The 16,279-nt window shown below is 42.8% G+C and overlaps 2 protein-coding genes across 2 annotated transcripts; one reads left to right on the forward strand and one right to left on the reverse strand.

The window, feature by feature from the left end:
• The first annotated feature begins 4,914 nt into the window (after window positions 1-4,914).
• Window positions 4,915-9,524, forward strand: LOC105048328 (cellulose synthase-like protein D1). The gene is made up of 3 exons (XM_010927617.4): window positions 4,915-5,885; window positions 6,508-8,106; window positions 8,225-9,524. Exons 1-3 carry the CDS (start codon window positions 5,311-5,313, stop codon window positions 9,168-9,170), a joined length of 3,120 nt encoding a protein of 1,039 aa, XP_010925919.2. The 5' UTR covers window positions 4,915-5,310; the 3' UTR covers window positions 9,171-9,524.
• A 229-nt stretch (window positions 9,525-9,753) lies between these two features.
• LOC105048327 (probable glycosyltransferase At5g03795) lies at window positions 9,754-14,642 on the reverse strand. The gene is made up of 5 exons (XM_010927616.4): window positions 14,513-14,642; window positions 12,877-13,891; window positions 12,660-12,790; window positions 11,189-11,537; window positions 9,754-10,819 (listed from the first exon to the last, which is right to left on the reverse strand). The coding sequence occupies exons 2-5, from the start codon at window positions 13,858-13,860 to the stop codon at window positions 10,151-10,153; spliced, it is 2,133 nt and encodes a 710-aa protein (XP_010925918.1). The 5' UTR covers window positions 13,861-13,891; window positions 14,513-14,642; the 3' UTR covers window positions 9,754-10,150.
• Window positions 14,643-16,279: the final 1,637 nt, after the last annotated feature.

The following is a 16,279-nucleotide window of genomic DNA, read 5'->3' on the forward strand; positions in this document are numbered from 1 at the left end:
AGCCAATTCTCTCACACCTTAGGATCTGGGGTTGTCCAGCTTATGTCAAGCATTTAATTACAGACAAGCTCGGACCTAGATCTGACAAGTGTATGTTCATAGGATATCCAAAAAAAATTAAAGGATATTATTTCTACTTTACTGATGAACAAAAAGTGTTCGTCAGCATGAAGATAATTTTTTTAGAAAAAAAATTTTTTGGTGAAGGAACTAATGCCTCTAAGATGGAACTTGATGAAGTTTGATGATAGATAAACTGACACAATCTAGTGAACTTACAAAACAGGATTTGATTGGATCAAATTCTGAGCTCATTGTAGATGCACCATTAAGGAGATCCGATAGAGTACTGTAATAGTCGAACAGATGCTACAATTTCTTGATCTGAGATGGTGATCTTATTGAAACTGATAAGAACAATGAGGATCCGATCATTTATACGGATGCAATACAGAGATTCGACTCCGATAAGTGGCTTGAAGCCATGAAGTCTAAAATAGAGTCCATGAAGGTCAATGATGTATGGACATTAGTTGACCCATTTGAAGGGATAAAATTCATAGGGTGTAAGTGGATCTTCAAAAGGAAGAGGGGCGTAGACGGAAAGATGGAGACTTATAAAGTCCATCTGGTTGCCAAAAGGTATCGTCAACGTTATGATATTGATTATGATAAGATATTTTCTTCTGTAGCAATACTCAAATCCATTCAGATTATGCTTGCGATAGCGGCATATTTGGATTATAAAATCTGACAAATGAAAGTGAAAATAGCTTTCTTAAATGGAGAGCTGGAGGAAAAGATGTATATGATACAACCTGAAAGTTTCACATTTATAAATGAGTTAAAGATATGCAAGCTTCAAAAATTTATTTATGGATTGAAGTAGGCATCCATAAGTTGAAACATACGTTTTGATAAGGTGATCAGAATATATGGCTTCATTAGGAATGGAGAAGAACCCTGAATCTACAAGTCGGTATATGATTATGTAGTTATATTTTTTATTTTATATATAGATGATATTCTCTTAATAAAAAATGACGTCCTTGCATTACAGAGAATAAAAGTTTGGCTATCATCTCAGTTCTCTATGAAGGACTTGGGAGAAGCATCCTACATCCTTGAGATAAAGATCTATAAAGATAGATCGAAGAAGTTGCTTGGATTATCCCAGTCCACGTACATCGATATCGTGATGAAGCGATTCAACATGAAGAATTCTAAGAAAGGCTATTTTTCGATAGACTATGAAATTTTTCTTTCGAAGAGGGATTGTTCGGCAATCCTTCAAGAAAGAGAGCATATGAGTAGAATTTCATATACTTCGATAAGTGAGATACATCATGTATGCCATGACATGTACGAAATTGGATGTTACCTACTCACTAGGGGTAGTGAGTAGGTATCAGTCTGATCTGGAGGAGAACCAATGGGAGATTGTGAAAACCATCCTTAGGTATTTAAGAAATACTAAGGACTGGTGGCTCGTTTATGAAGAATCTGATTTGAAACTTATGGGATATACAGAATCTAACTTTCAATCAGATCATGATGATAGCAAGAGCATGTTGGGATTTATATTTATCTTGAATGGTGGAGCAGTCTGCTGAAAAAGTTTCAAGCAGCATACCGTAACCGACTCAGTTTGTGAGGTGGAGTATCTCACGGCATTCGATGCTATAAAGGGAGTTGTATGGTTATGAAAGTTCATCGACAAGTTCAGAGCGGCACCCTTCATCGATGGTCCAATTTTGTTATACTACGATAGCACTGGAGCCATTACTTAAGTGAAGGAACTGAAGTCCCATCAGCGCATCAAGCATATACTGCACTGCTACCACCTGATTCAGGAGATCATGGATCGAGGTGACGTCGAGTTTCAGAAGATCGATGGAAAGAAGAATTTGATCGATCTATTTACTAAAGCTCTCAGTGTCAAAGAGTTCGATGATCGTAAATTGAAGATGGATATATGATACTGTACTTATTAGCTTTAGTCCAAATGGGAGTTATTGAGAATTATGTTTCAAAGTCAATCGTCAGCCTATTGATGGTTGTGCTCATTTTATAATTATATATAAATTTTTAATAATAAAAATTATTTAACTTTTTCATCACAAAGTTTTGTACATCTTCTATTTAAACTTTTATATTATGACGAAGTCTTTAGGACTATTTTAAATTGATAAAGAAAGATTTATCATTTAGTCTTTAAACTTATTTACTATCAAATGATATGCTATTATTAAGATAATAGCGATATCGAGTGTAGATCATTGTATGCCATATGGGTTGGTTGTCTTCTTAACTAAAGAGTGTGGAAACACTGCTAAGATATACAGGTGAAATATAGGAGTATATTTGCATTGAATGTGACCAACTGCGAAGCACTCTGCTATCAAGAGTAGCTCGCGAAGGATATGGATATAAGTATTCCTCCGATCTGAGATTACCAAGATGACTTACAAGCAACTCACTATACTTTGATGTCGGACTATCTGAATTTTTAATTCAGTGATGAAAGTTTTCTAAGTGCAGTGAAGTACTTGTTAAGCTGGTGTGTGAGTCCAAACTAGGTTAGACTCCTACCCTAGCCAACCATCCTTGTGCGCATGCCCTCTTCCCAACTCCAATTTCAAATTGGCATGAGAAACACCATGCCATAAGTGTTTTGTCGCCCCATCTCAACACCTTAGAAGATGAGGATAAATTCTGGTTTGATTTAAATTTAAATTGGACTTGGATTTCACTTGAAATCGAACTCTTATCTAAATTCAAATTTAATTTGAACTTGATCATTATCTCCCCATCCATGCCATTTATAAAAAGGATAGATTTTTGTGCAACAAAAGTTAGTTGAAATCAGCATGAGATTAGGATTTTGGGTGTGAGGTCTTTGGGTTGGGTGGCCATCTTTGGCGTGTGAGTATAGAGGAGTTCTTCCTCCTCTTAGGTAAGCAAAAATCTAGATCTGATCTAGGATTTTTTGATGAGGAAAAAATAAAGAGAGAAGAAAGTTTTCTTTTATCTTTTCCACCACCACATCCTCCTCCATCTTCAGATCCAGAGGAGTCTGGGAGATCCGAAGAGAGGAGCAAATCAGCCATCCAGTAGGTTTTCGCGCGAACTAGCATTTTTGAGAAAATCAATCAGCACAAGACTTCAAGTGGACCAACCATAGAGATCGGACATCCCGTGCGGCTGCGAGTATTCTTCGAGTCCTTGTGATTCAGACGTAGAGACTTTCTACCTGTGCTCAAATATCAGGTTTTGAACTTGATCTATATATGGATGTGATCTACAGATGCATGTATGGTGTGATCAGACATGCAGATTTTATTTTCAAATTTTTGTATGCATATATGACATGTTATAGATCTTAGGATAGGCGTTAAGATTAGATCTTAAACATGTATTAGAGATTAAATTATTTAATCTCATATTTTTATTGTATAAAAATTTTAAAATACATGCTATGCACCTACCGGTACTCTTATATTTTTTTTAATAATATTTTTTAAAAATAATATTTTATTATTATTTTAAAAATCTATTTTTTTAAAAAATCTTCTAATTTTAAAAAATATTTTAAAATAATTATTTTGTAATGAAAAAAATAAATTTTTAAATATTTTATTTCATCATTTTATTTATTTTTATTTTATTTATTATTTATTTTATTTATTTTTTTCATATTTTTAAAATGATAAAATTTAAAATATATATATTTTAAAAAATAATAAAGTTTAAAATATATTTTTTAAAAATAATTTGAAAAAAAATGAGGGCTTGGAGGAGCGGCAGTCGAGCAGCCACTGCTCCTCCATGCCCCCCTCAAATTTTTTAATTTTTTTTTAAAAAATAATATATTATCATTATTTTAAAAATCTAATTATTTTTATTACAAAAAATAATTTATTTTTAAATAATTTATTTTATTTATCATTATTATTTTTAATACTTATTATTACTTTTATATTTTTTATTAATAAATTATTAATTTTTAAAAAATATTTTTTTAAAAATATTTTTTTTTCTTCTCTTTTCCTCCACACGCCACAAACCCCCCACCCCCTCCAACCCTCGTCTGCTCCACCTCCGACCTTTGGCCAGACAACATGGTGGCAAAAAAAAAATAAAAAAAAAAAAAGAAAAAAAAAAAAAAGAAATCATGAGCTGAGCCCACAATTCGACTAAAGTCATGAGCTGAGCCTACGATTTTTTTTTCTTTTTTTTTATCATTTCTAACTTCTCCCTCCGCCCCACCACTCCCATGCCCCTGCACGTCCCCCGACCACTGCACGCTTGCGGCCGCCTGCAACAATCCCCCCACCGTCGTGCGTTTGCCTCACCACCCCTCCACCACCCTCGGCACGTCCTCCGACCTTCGCGGCCCCCGAACGGGTGCAAACATCATGCCCCTCCTCCCTCCCTGCCCTGGCATCCGCATGGCTCCTCCACGCCTGCCCATCATCTGTCACGAAGGAATAAAAAAAAATACACAACTTTAACTCGTGGGTTAGTGGTTCCACCCACAAATTTAGTTTTAATTAACTGTAGGTTCAATCCATGAATTCAAATATCAAAATTTATATAAGATGTCTACGTGACTAAAAATTCATAAGTTTAACTCATGAATTTATCCTACATGATCTCCGAACGGTAGTTTCGAAAATAATTCCTGAATCTTTTTTTTTAAAATATTTTATTAAAAAAATATTATTTAAAAAAAAATCCCTCAAAGCCAGCCAAAGGACCGGTTGTTAAAAGGAAGCATCGAGAACCGGACCCTTCCCTCAAAAAAAAAAAAAAAAAAAGGACGAGAACCGGACCCTGATGTCCTCCGAGGCAGACCCAAGTTGACCTGTGTCAGTGAATTGCGTCCGGTGCCTTCTCCAACTAAAGTGAGGCATGAAAGGGAGTAGTGTGCGCCTATGCCCGCAATTCCCTCTCTGCCGACGCTTCTCACGCGCAATTTCCTCCATGCCATGACCGACCGAATGGGGAAGTATCGCAATTCCCTCCGTACCACGCACTTTCAAACATCCTGGACCTCCATTCAACCCACCTACGTTCCAACCTCGCTCTCCTCTCTTCGACCATGGCGTATCTCCTTTCTCGGTTTCATTCCTCATGCAACCGCCCCATCCTTATCCAAAGGAAAATATCAAAATCCTAGATGCTGTTAGATGTTAGAAACTAGAGTCTAATATTACGCACATCTTCTACGACAGAGAGGTGGAGGAAAAAAAAAGGGAAGAGATGCGCAGATAGAGAAAGAGAACAAAGAGATAGAGGGAGACAAAGATGACATCGCCGACGAAGAAACCGCCGATAAAATTCGCCCGGCGGACGTCGAGCGGCCGCATCATGAGCCTCTCGCGCGACGACGACATCAACCTGGGTAATCCCGCGGAGCTGACCTCCACCTCCTCCGGCGGGGCCAGCGACTACGTCAACTACACCGTCCTCATGCCCCCCACCCCCGACAACCAGCCCTCCGCCGCCGGCCCCACCACCTCCAAGCCCCACGACCTCCCCCCGCCCAACGGCGGGGCCAAGCGGCCGGGCCGGCTGGGCGGGGGCAGGGAGGAGGACGGCGGAGGCGGTGGCGTGGATGAGGCCAAGTTGGATCGGAGGATGTCGGTGATGAAGAACAACAAGTCGTTGCTGCTGAGGAGCGAGACGAGGGACTTCGACCACAACCGGTGGCTGTTCGAGACCAAGGGGACTTATGGGATCGGGAACGCGTTCTGGCCGCAGGACGATGGTGGGTACGACGATGATGGGGTGGGGATGAGTATGTCCGACTTCATCGACAAGCCCTGGAAGCCCCTCACCAGGAAAGTGAAGATTCCTTCGGCTATTCTCAGCCCTTACAGGTAATCCATGAATCCAGCTTAGCTGCTCAAAAAAAGCACAGAAGAATGGGACAACTTTTTCTTTCAAGATCACAATGATTTGTTTTGCCGTTTTCGTTTGTAGAGAAGCAAAATGCTCCCTCTAAACTGGTTGGCTACCAAGGAGCAGACACTTGGTTCTGTAAAATGCGTGGCCGAGTGGCTACACCTTTCCTTGAGCATTGACAAATTAATATCTCGATGCTTTTCTCAAATTATAAAAAACAAAGGTTTCAAGATAAAACTTGCTCTGTCTTCTGTATTAATTGAATTAGAATCCAAATCCTTGTTTTTAACAGCTTTAAGTTGGAGAATACGTATTTTGTATGGTAACTAACCAATTGGTACCAATATTTTTCATTCTATGTTGGCCCCAAAACCATCCAAATCTCAAAGTTCACCGACTTCATTTAAAATGACAACATAATCAATGGCGTTTCTCTCTCTCTCTTTTTTTTTTTAAGGAAAAGAATAAAAAAAAAAAAAAGAAGAAGAATGAAGGATATAAAGATGATTACACCAGTTCCTCTCGGAATCAAAGTAAAACACGTTTGATGAGTTGACAAACAGCCCTTCAACTAGTATGTTGCATGCATGCACGCAGGTTGCTGGTGGTGTTCCGGCTGGTGTTCCTGTTTCTCTTCTTGTCATGGCGAGTGCGGAACCCGAACGAGGAGGCCATGTGGCTGTGGGCGCTGTCCATCGTGTGCGAGATCTGGTTCGCCTTCTCCTGGCTGCTGGACCAGCTCCCCAAGCTGAACCCCATCAACCGCGCCGCCGACCTGCTGGCCCTCCGCGACAAGTTCGAGACCCCCTCCCCAGCCAACCCCCACGGCCGCTCCGATCTCCCCGGCATCGACGTCTTCATCTCCACCGCCGACCCGGAGAAGGAGCCCCCCCTCGTCACCGCCAACACCATCCTCTCCATCCTCGCCACCGAGTACCCCGTCGAGAAGCTCTCCGTCTATATCTCCGACGACGGCGGCGCCCTCCTCACCTTCGAGGCCATGGCCGAGGCCGCCTCCTTCGCGGAGGTCTGGGTCCCCTTCTGCCGCAAGCACAACATCGAGCCCCGCAACCCGGAGAGCTACTTCGCCGTCCGCGGCGACCCCACCAAGAACAAGAAGCGCCCCGACTTCGTCAAGGACCGCCGCTGGATCAAGCGCGAGTACGACGAGTTCAAGGTCCGCATCAACGGCCTCCCCGACGCCATCCGCCGCCGCTCCGACGCCCACAACACCCACGAAGAACGCCAGGAGCGCAAGCTCGCCAAGGAAAAAGGCCAGCCCCTCGATTCCATCAAAGTAACCAAAGCCGTCTGGATGGCCGACGGCACACACTGGCCCGGCACCTGGGCCGTCCCCTCCCCCGACCACTCCAAGGGCGACCACGCCGGCATCCTCCAGGTCATGATCAAGACCCCCCATAACGAGCCCCACTACGGCGACCCCGGCGACCACCCATACATCGACCTCACCGGCGTCGACGTCCGCCTCCCCATGTTCGTCTACGTCTCCCGCGAGAAGCGCCCCGGGTACGACCACAACAAGAAGGCCGGCGCCATGAACGCCCTCGTCCGCGCCTCCGCCATCCTCTCCAACGGCCCCTTCATCCTCAACTTCGACTGCGACCACTACATCTACAACTCCCTCGCCATTCGCGAGGGCATGTGCTACATGATGGACCGGGGCGGCGACCGCATATGCTACATCCAGTTCCCGCAGCGCTTCGAGGGGATCGACCCCTCCGACCGCTACGCCAACCACAATACTGTCTTCTTCGACGGTAATATGCGCGCCCTCGACGGCCTCCAGGGCCCCATGTACGTGGGCACGGGCTGCCTCTTCCGCCGCTTCGCGCTCTACGGCTTCAACCCCCCGCGGGCCAACGAGTACTCGGGCCTCTACGGGCAGTACAAGAACCCCGCCCCCCCGCCGCCCGATGTCCGGGTGTCCGCTCACGAGCCGCCCGACGACCCCGCCGAGGCCCAGCCCCTCGCAGGGAACCCGGACCTCGGCATGCCCCGCCGGTTCGGGAACTCCACAATGTTCTGCGAGTCCATCGCCGTCGCCGAGTTCCAGGGCCGCCCCCTCGCCGACCACCCCGCGGTCAAGAACGGCCGCCCTCCCGGCGCCCTCCTCGCTCCCCGCCCCCCTCTCGACGCCCCCACCGTCGCCGAAGCCGTCTCCGTCATCTCCTGTTGGTAACGGTTTACTTGCTGTTAGTTTACTTTAATGTCCACCCACCAACTGTTTGTCTTTGGAACTGAAAGAAACAAAATTTGATCTTGGTCCTCTTTGTATCTATCTAATTTACTACAGGTACGAGGATAAGACGGAGTGGGGGGAGAGGGTAGGGTGGATATACGGGTCGGTGACGGAGGACGTGGTGACGGGGTACAGGATGCACAACAGGGGGTGGCGGTCGGTGTACTGCGTGACGAAGCGGGACGCTTTCCGGGGGACGGCGCCGATCAACCTGACGGACCGGCTCCACCAGGTGCTCCGGTGGGCGACCGGCTCCGTGGAGATCTTCTTCTCGAAGAACAACGCCTTCCTGGCGACCTCGCGCCTCAAGTTCCTCCAGCGCATCGCCTACCTCAACGTCGGCATCTACCCCTTCACCTCCATTTTCCTTGTCATCTACTGCCTCCTCCCGGCCTTCTCCCTCTTCTCCGGCCACTTCATCGTCCAGACCCTCAACGTCTCCTTCCTCGTCTACCTCCTCTTCATCACCATCACCCTCACCCTCCTCGCTCTCCTCGAAGTCAAGTGGTCGGGCATCGCGCTGGAGGAGTGGTGGCGGAACGAGCAGTTCTGGGTCATCGGCGGCACCAGCGCCCACCTCGCCGCCGTTCTGCAGGGCCTTCTGAAGGTCATCGCTGGCATCGAGATCTCCTTCACGCTCACCTCCAAGTCCGCCAACGAGGACGAGGACGACATCTACGCCGACCTTTACGTCATCAAGTGGACGAGCTTGTTCATACCGCCGCTGACGATAATAGTGATCAATTTGGTGGCGGTGGTGGTGGGGTTCTCGCGGACGGTGTACAGCGAGATCCCGGAGTGGAGCAAGTTGATGGGCGGCTTGTTCTTTAGCTTCTGGGTGCTGGCCCATATGTACCCCTTCGCCAAGGGCCTCATGGGGAGGAGGGGAAGGGTCCCCACCATTGTCTACGTCTGGGCCGGCCTTCTTTCCATCACCTTATCGCTGATGTGGATTACCGTCAACCCGCCCAACGGGAGGGGTTCTCAGATGGACAAATGAGCCCAAATGGACCAAAAACAAGTACACACACTCTCTCTTTTTTTTTCCTCCCCATAATCTGTTTCGATCTTGGCAAACAGTGGAGGAAGTTGACACGAAGATGGTATGATTTGATTTACAAAACAATTTCTGTGGTGTAATTTTTTGGAATTTTCTAATCACTGTTCCATTGTTATCTACTAAGAGACCTTGTAGAAAATTTTACTCATCTGACCTTTTTATTGAGAGAAAATGAAATTAGGTAATAGATCTCTAATCATGTATTCTTGAGTGATGCACTCAATGTCTAGTTTCTGACACAGGAGCTAAATAAATAGCTCCTTATATTAATGAAATTAAAAATTTTGGAATAAATTATACAACTGTCTTGGCCTTGACCAACCCTTTAGTGATAAAAAAAAAAAATGGTGGTATTATGTTAAAGGTCGCTTAAATTTACAGATACTGTTTGATTAAGAAGAGAGTCTTCCAGGAAAAGTTCCATCAAGTTGTTTCCTATGGAAGTTGATGATGCATAGACAGGAAAGCCTTGATACAGCTTCAGATCAAGTAATAGTGGCACTTTAAAAGAAGGGATTACAGGTCGGACCAAGAATTCAAGCTCTATCTTCACATGCCATAGGTACAGGTTTCTAACAGCCAAGTAGTCCTTAACTTCCTGATTTAACAATTACTGGATCTTGATCTACCATTGAGTTCAAGCAAAGCATCCTGTTTCAGTCATAACAGAAGCTAGACTAGTCCACTTTCGATGATTTATTATGTAAACAAGAAGATTAAAGATGTAACTATACAAAGCTTTTGCATATGTTATTTTTCTTACGAGCACAGCCACCTCTCCCAATCCTACTTACATCACCAGTCAACATTTTCACTTCACAAACCTCCTGAGGGAAAATAAAGTTTCAAAAATAGACTAATCGCCATTTGGTTTTTTTTTTTTTCCTCGCCCTTATCTCCATCTCCCCAAACCCCAACCCTCATCTGGCTCTGATATTAAACACTCTATTGAACCAGATTGAGTGCAGGATCATATGAAAGGCATCATACTTAACTGGCTTAACGTGCCATAGGAAGTGCTGCTGAACTTTCCTTACACCCATTTGTAGTGATAAATACTTCTCTCTGGGAATTGACAAAAGAATCTCCTTCAGCCTAGGTACATCCTCCTCTGGTATGATAACAGAGAAGGCCTCCCAGTTCAATACTTCAAATAAAGGAGGCACATAATTGTCTGATATAATCACCGGAACACACTCATAGAAGATTGATTCAACTACTCGAGGACTGTTAACTTCATAGCCCCTCGGGCATATGCAGTACTTACTGGTCTTCATGTATCGAATGTAAGTCATCTTGCTTTCGACCCCACGAGGCATGGGGCCAAAGATTTTCATGTCAGGGTCTTTGTTCTCCCAGTGCTCTAGTAGAACTGGACGGAGCCTACCATGCATGTTTCCTGCAAAGAAGGCAAGGATAGGCCTTTGATCAGCTGGCTTTCCCCCGAGATCCCTAAGAGGGTTCCTTGCCGAACGGACATATATTTCAGGGAGAGAGACATCTTTGCCGAGCCGGAAGCCTTCATGGAGATCAGCATTGCAGAGGGTTCTGATGGAATGTTCCATTGCATGCCCTGTCTCGTATGGTGCCTGCAAAAAGTAGTGTTAAGTCAGGAACGTTCTATCGTATTGTGAATTCTGCTACTGATGCATGAGATAGGTTTGCCTTAATTCTTGGTGACAAATTCATGATAAGCAAGCGGTGTGTTCACTCAAATCACCAAAGAAGAGCATCGGTTCTAGCTAACTTCATTGAAATATAAAACATTATGTGAATTTGAAACTCAGGAAAATGTGGCCCTCCTCTTATTTACATAAATCGGTGAAAATCATTCATTAACTATGCGGAGATAAAGATCATCCATATACGGTCATCTCTCGGTTATCATGATAAATTAGACGTTTTAGGTCAGACAAATATGGTGATAATACATCAAAGTGAAGCCTTAAAGGGCATACCCAGTCATGGCAGGCAGCAAGGAAATGGTCAGCTCCCCCTGTCCTATTCCAGAATGGATGTTTGGCTGCAATCAGATTCACATAGTCCTTCAAGTACTGCTCTAAATTTCTCCGATTGTGAGAATTGGGCACATACAAGGCAAACTCCAAGAAACGAGAACTGAAAGGCATGTAGAACATGTGAGCTTTTCTGGGGTCCCTCACTACAAATCGTCTGTTTGATTCCATAAGCTTCATGAACCATCCTTCAGAAGCATAGATACCCTTAAGTAGTGGCTGGTGGAATATGGGCTTTTGGCCTTCCTTGTAGACATAGACCTTGAGTGTCCCTTCCATCAGTTTATAGCTCCTGCAAGCGCAGTTTGTATTACTACTAATAATCTACCTTTTTTCAGCAGGAACCCATCCAAACTTAGCTGTTAACTTGAAAGATTAAATGCAATTGTGTATGAAGCAAAAATAGCACTTCAACAACCCAAAGTACCAATACAGATAAGGCTCAGATCAAGTAACCAGCTTCAATTGCATGGCTGCTACACTTGATAGTCTGGATATATAAAAAAATCTTCCATATGTCTAGTTATTCCAGTAGCTATTATAGAAGAAACATTTTTTGTTTATTGATTTTGAATCTAAGATGGATGCTATAAGCCTATAACTAAACATGATGAGAAAAATTGTTGAATTTCTGCATTAGACACAGAGAGTAGGTCCAAGAACCATGAGAAAAATCTCATGTGATAGTGAAACATTATTGATTTAACAATCAGTTTAATATTACCAAACATTTCCAATGTAGTTTGTCTGTTCCTATGTCTTGCACCAAGTAAAAATATCATCCACCATAATCATTTATGCAGAGTTAAACTTCACCCATATGAAAACCATGGTTCCTCTTTTTATCTAGAAATCTTTAGTTATGAAACTGGAACAAATGTATCTTGTCCTCAAATACTAATTTTCATTTCATTACTGACACGGTTTTGCACAGAAGAGGGAAAACATAAGGCTATGAATATGAACAAATAAAATTCATCACAGCATACATAATAGGGACATATGAAGTCATATAATTCAAATGTGCAATTACTACATATAGATATTAGAGAAAAGCAAAATCGCCACCCCAAGCAGTTCCAGTGATTTTTACGTGTCTCCTATAAAGGTCATAGAAAGGAACAGGCACTAAATTCATGTAACCTTGTGCTACTCTAGTACTCAAGACAGGGAAAGTAAAATATAATTGTGAATTGATCCCATGATACTGTTTCATTGGTTATTTCTAGTAATTTGCTTGTGCTTTGTAACAAAAGAAGATAAAATTCTTAAAAAGTATTTGCTGCTTATGAATTTTAAAAATTAGCAAACGACATATAATGCCATCTGACATTGCAAACTTGCAAGGGCCAATGACTATGAAATACCACCTGAAACAGGATATTTAAAATAGATGACATTGCGCACTGCATACTTTTTAAACATGGAAATGTTTCGAAAAGCTGGAGCATATAGTTCATGATCCTTGTTTACAATGGGAGCATTCTCGATCTGTGCCTTTGCAGCTAATAATTGCTGGTCACGTGCTGAAGACCATCGAGGTGTCTGCAATAAAGCAGATTACAAAACTCACTGTTAAAAAAATATTCATTTTGTCAGATCAAAATTTGTAAATCCAAAAAAATACATGCCATTGAATGATAGGTAGCACGGTTTCTAAGCAGCAGGCGGTTCATTTCTGATATGGATATCGGAGGCATCACTTGTTTCTTCCTCCTTTTTGGTATAGAAGTACTATTACCCCGAGAGTTCTTAATTGAGATGGTTGGACCACTTTGCAGGAGCACCGAGGCATCATTCTTAAGAAGTGTTTCTGTTGCTTGCAGTCCTGATAATGGAACAATACTGGTCATTTGATCTTCTGATGAGGAAAGACTGGATGCTTCAGTTATAATATGTTTGCTTGAACTTGTCTCTAAGACCTCTTGCATTCCACCATTCACAGAAGAAGACACCTGACCAGATGCAGTTGGAGAAGAAACTGATCCATTGTCTGGGCTTTTTATTTCCTTAGACTCAAAGGTTGGATCGGATTTGCTAATGCCATCTGATACCAATTCAAAACCATTAGCTGGCTCTCCAATCTTCTTTGGAGAAGCAACATATTTTGGGCCTATGATCCTCTCAAGTTTGATGAAACCACCAACTGGATCCCTAACCTTCTTTAAGATCATACCATTCCCAAGGTCAAATGAGAACTCACTATCAGGGTCTTCCTCCTCATCCAGGTCAATGTCATCATCATCTTCATTTGCCATATAATCTTTCTTTGATTCACGATCCATTTCGTTGATAGTGAAACCATTGTTGGTTTCTCCTCCCATGTTGGAAATTTCAGCTGCCTCTTCCTCTTTAAGAATTGTTGTTGTGCTGCTTGAGTTCCTCGAATCACTCAAAAGAGAAAGCTTTCCAACTCTCACTGACTTGGTAATACCTTCGCCCGGCAACCTCCCTTTTTTGCTAACCGGGAGACTAAAAGCAGGAAACTGAGGTGACAAAGAAATTCTAGACAGAAGTGTGAAACTCTGAAATATTAGAACAAGAAAGCCTATAATCAACATCACCAAAACCAGTCTCTTGTTTTTGGTATGAGATGGATTCTCGGATCGAGCCATATTAACCTCAACAGGATCAACCTTTTTTTACCTGCAAAGGAGAAAAAAAGAAAAGAAAACCCAATGAAGTAACCAATACAAAAGCACTGTTACAAATGCAAGTTAAGAGCTCATTGATGCCTTACTCCATCCTAATTCCTAAGAATGAAGGGTTCTTAGTTCAAAGCAAATTTCATCACTCGTATGAGATAAATCAAGCATATCCAACACCACATTGCTGGTGAATATGCAGAAAACTACATCAGAAAAAGCTACTTATTCTCTTCAAGAAAATATTAGACAAGTTTAAAGACATTAAGAATTCACATTCTCTGGCAAACTGGGTTGGGGAATTTTGGGACAACTTGGATTTTTTTTTTTGGGTTGATTGAAACTACTTGGAAAGTTAAAAGGCATTAAGAATCCGTGGTCATAAATCTACTTGGAAAGTCGGAACTCAAAATTTCTAACATACATTATTGGAAAGTTTGAGTGTTCACAACACCATAGAAAGCCACAGAGAAGGGAATGGCATCTCCTAAAATAACACCCCCAAAAAAAAAGAAGAAAAGAAAAAAAGAGACAAGGAATCCAGAAAAGGAGATGGGAAAACAACAAGAGGGACCTTTCCTTTCCCTTGTACCAGCTCTAGAATATCAGAGATCTGGAGTACCTCTCTGTTGGGTTTTCGAAGGCTCTGAAGTCCACCTCTCTTCCGAAGAGCTGGGAGTAGCTTTCCAGTGTACAGCTCCTTGTGTTTCCTGCCCTCATTCACCATGGCCTTCCACCCAAGGAAGCAGAGTTCTCAATGCACGTGGCATCACCAGAGAACACCACCGTTTCTAAACGCAAATTACAGGATTACCATTCTGCCAGAGTCGCCCGATCAGCGTCCGTCCCGTAACAGAAGGGCTGATCAGACGGTCATGATTGGAATGCATGCACATTTACATAGAGACTCCTGTCTTTCACAATTTAACATGCGGAGCTGTGATCGTATATAGCTGCTGTTCCGAGGAAACAGCAGATTGGTGTTTGATGCAATCTACACAAGACACGTGCTTGAAGATAGAGCCTGATTCTCTTAAATATTTTACGTTATATTTACGCATTCACGCAACATGGAGTGGGCACCCTATGGGCTTGAAAGGAGGAGGCAACATCAAATTATCGCTATCCGCCGAACTGTATAAATTGTTACCGTAAGGAACCCACGTACGTACGGATAAATGATGGAGTTGAGAAGAATGGTTTGGATATCTTAGCTCCTCGTTACCCATGAATTTTGAATGAACATGACGCAAAAAGAATGACCGTGAAAGAGAATGAGCAATGGTCGAGATGCTTTAACGTGGGTGCATAATCCATCTCTTGAGAACAAGACATGGTCTCGCAAATACATGCATTATAAATTGGCTTAGAAGGATGGTTTCTGACCCCTCCGTATGCGTTATGCCGCAGATACATAGAGGTGACATTAAAATATATGTATATGTTCAAGTCTGCATTATGTATATGCAATGGTCTTTAGGTGATACTTAAATATATATAAGTTACCATTATTGAAGTATTATGTGAGCTTCTTATCCATGTTTAGTTTAGTTTAACGCATCTGATTTATCAAAAAAAAAAAAAAAATGCAAGTAGATCCTAATCTATTCAATATGGAAGTATTCCTAAACATGCTCTCTCCTATAAAATTGTAGCGCCAGATGTGGATACAATGTTCAAGTATCTGACTTAAAAACTTGAACTATAGATCATGAGAATAAAACTAACTATAATTTCTAACCTATCCAATGGGACACTGTTCCTCAAATGATGAAATTGTAATTGCCTATGTTATAGTGGTCGGATGTTTAATACTATCATGCATGTATCTTAACATTTCTAAAGAAAATCTAAATTAAGATAATAATTTCACTGTTTAAATCCATAATATACTTTTGTAATGACTAGAATATAAGAACTAACTATTGAGATTTAACGTCTTGAGATTCAGTCTACATTGAGCCCATAGCAAGGTCCAGGACGACGAACGGAGTTCAACGAGCCCAATAACAGTCCAAACGGAGTCCAGACAGTGAAAATATGCGCAAAAGAAACTCCGAGCAGATGGCACGGTGCACGAGGCGGCCGGCGGCGGTGCGCCCAGGCCCGGTGGAGACGCGCACGTGCGGCCCAGTGCGAGCGTGTGCGGGGGCCGGCCTAGCACACGCGGGCACCCAGGCCCAGCACTTGCATGGTCCACCGTGGACCGCAAGATGCTGGGCGGTCCATGGAAGCCGCACAAACCGATCATGCGGTCCACGCACGATCCAGGAAAGTTTTTGCACGATCCGACGGTCCAGATCACATGCAGTCATGATCGGACGGTTGGAACTCAATCCGAGCGTGACCAGGCATGATTAGAGGTTGTTTTTCACGATCGGACAGTTCT

The sequence above is a fragment of the Elaeis guineensis genome, chromosome 7 (genome assembly GCF_000442705.2).
Source record: "Elaeis guineensis isolate ETL-2024a chromosome 7, EG11, whole genome shotgun sequence".
NCBI classification, from domain to species: domain Eukaryota; kingdom Viridiplantae; phylum Streptophyta; class Magnoliopsida; order Arecales; family Arecaceae; genus Elaeis; species Elaeis guineensis.

Coding starts and splice junctions, on each gene's coding strand:
- LOC105048328 (XM_010927617.4), top strand. CDS start 5,311: ATGACATCGCCGACGAAGAAACCGCCGATAAAATTCGCCCGGCGGACG. Junction 5,886..6,507: donor GCTATTCTCAGCCCTTACAG/GTAATCCATGAA, acceptor GCATGCACGCAG/GTTGCTGGTGGTGTTCCGGC. Junction 8,107..8,224: donor GTCTCCGTCATCTCCTGTTG/GTAACGGTTTAC, acceptor AATTTACTACAG/GTACGAGGATAAGACGGAGT.
- LOC105048327 (XM_010927616.4), bottom strand. CDS start 13,860: ATGGCTCGATCCGAGAATCCATCTCATACCAAAAACAAGAGACTGGTT. Junction 12,791..12,876: donor GTGCTACCTATCATTCAATG/GCATGTATTTTT, acceptor GCTTTATTGCAG/ACACCTCGATGGTCTTCAGC. Junction 10,820..11,188: donor TTGCTGCCTGCCATGACTGG/GTATGCCCTTTA, acceptor TACTTTTTGCAG/GCACCATACGAGACAGGGCA.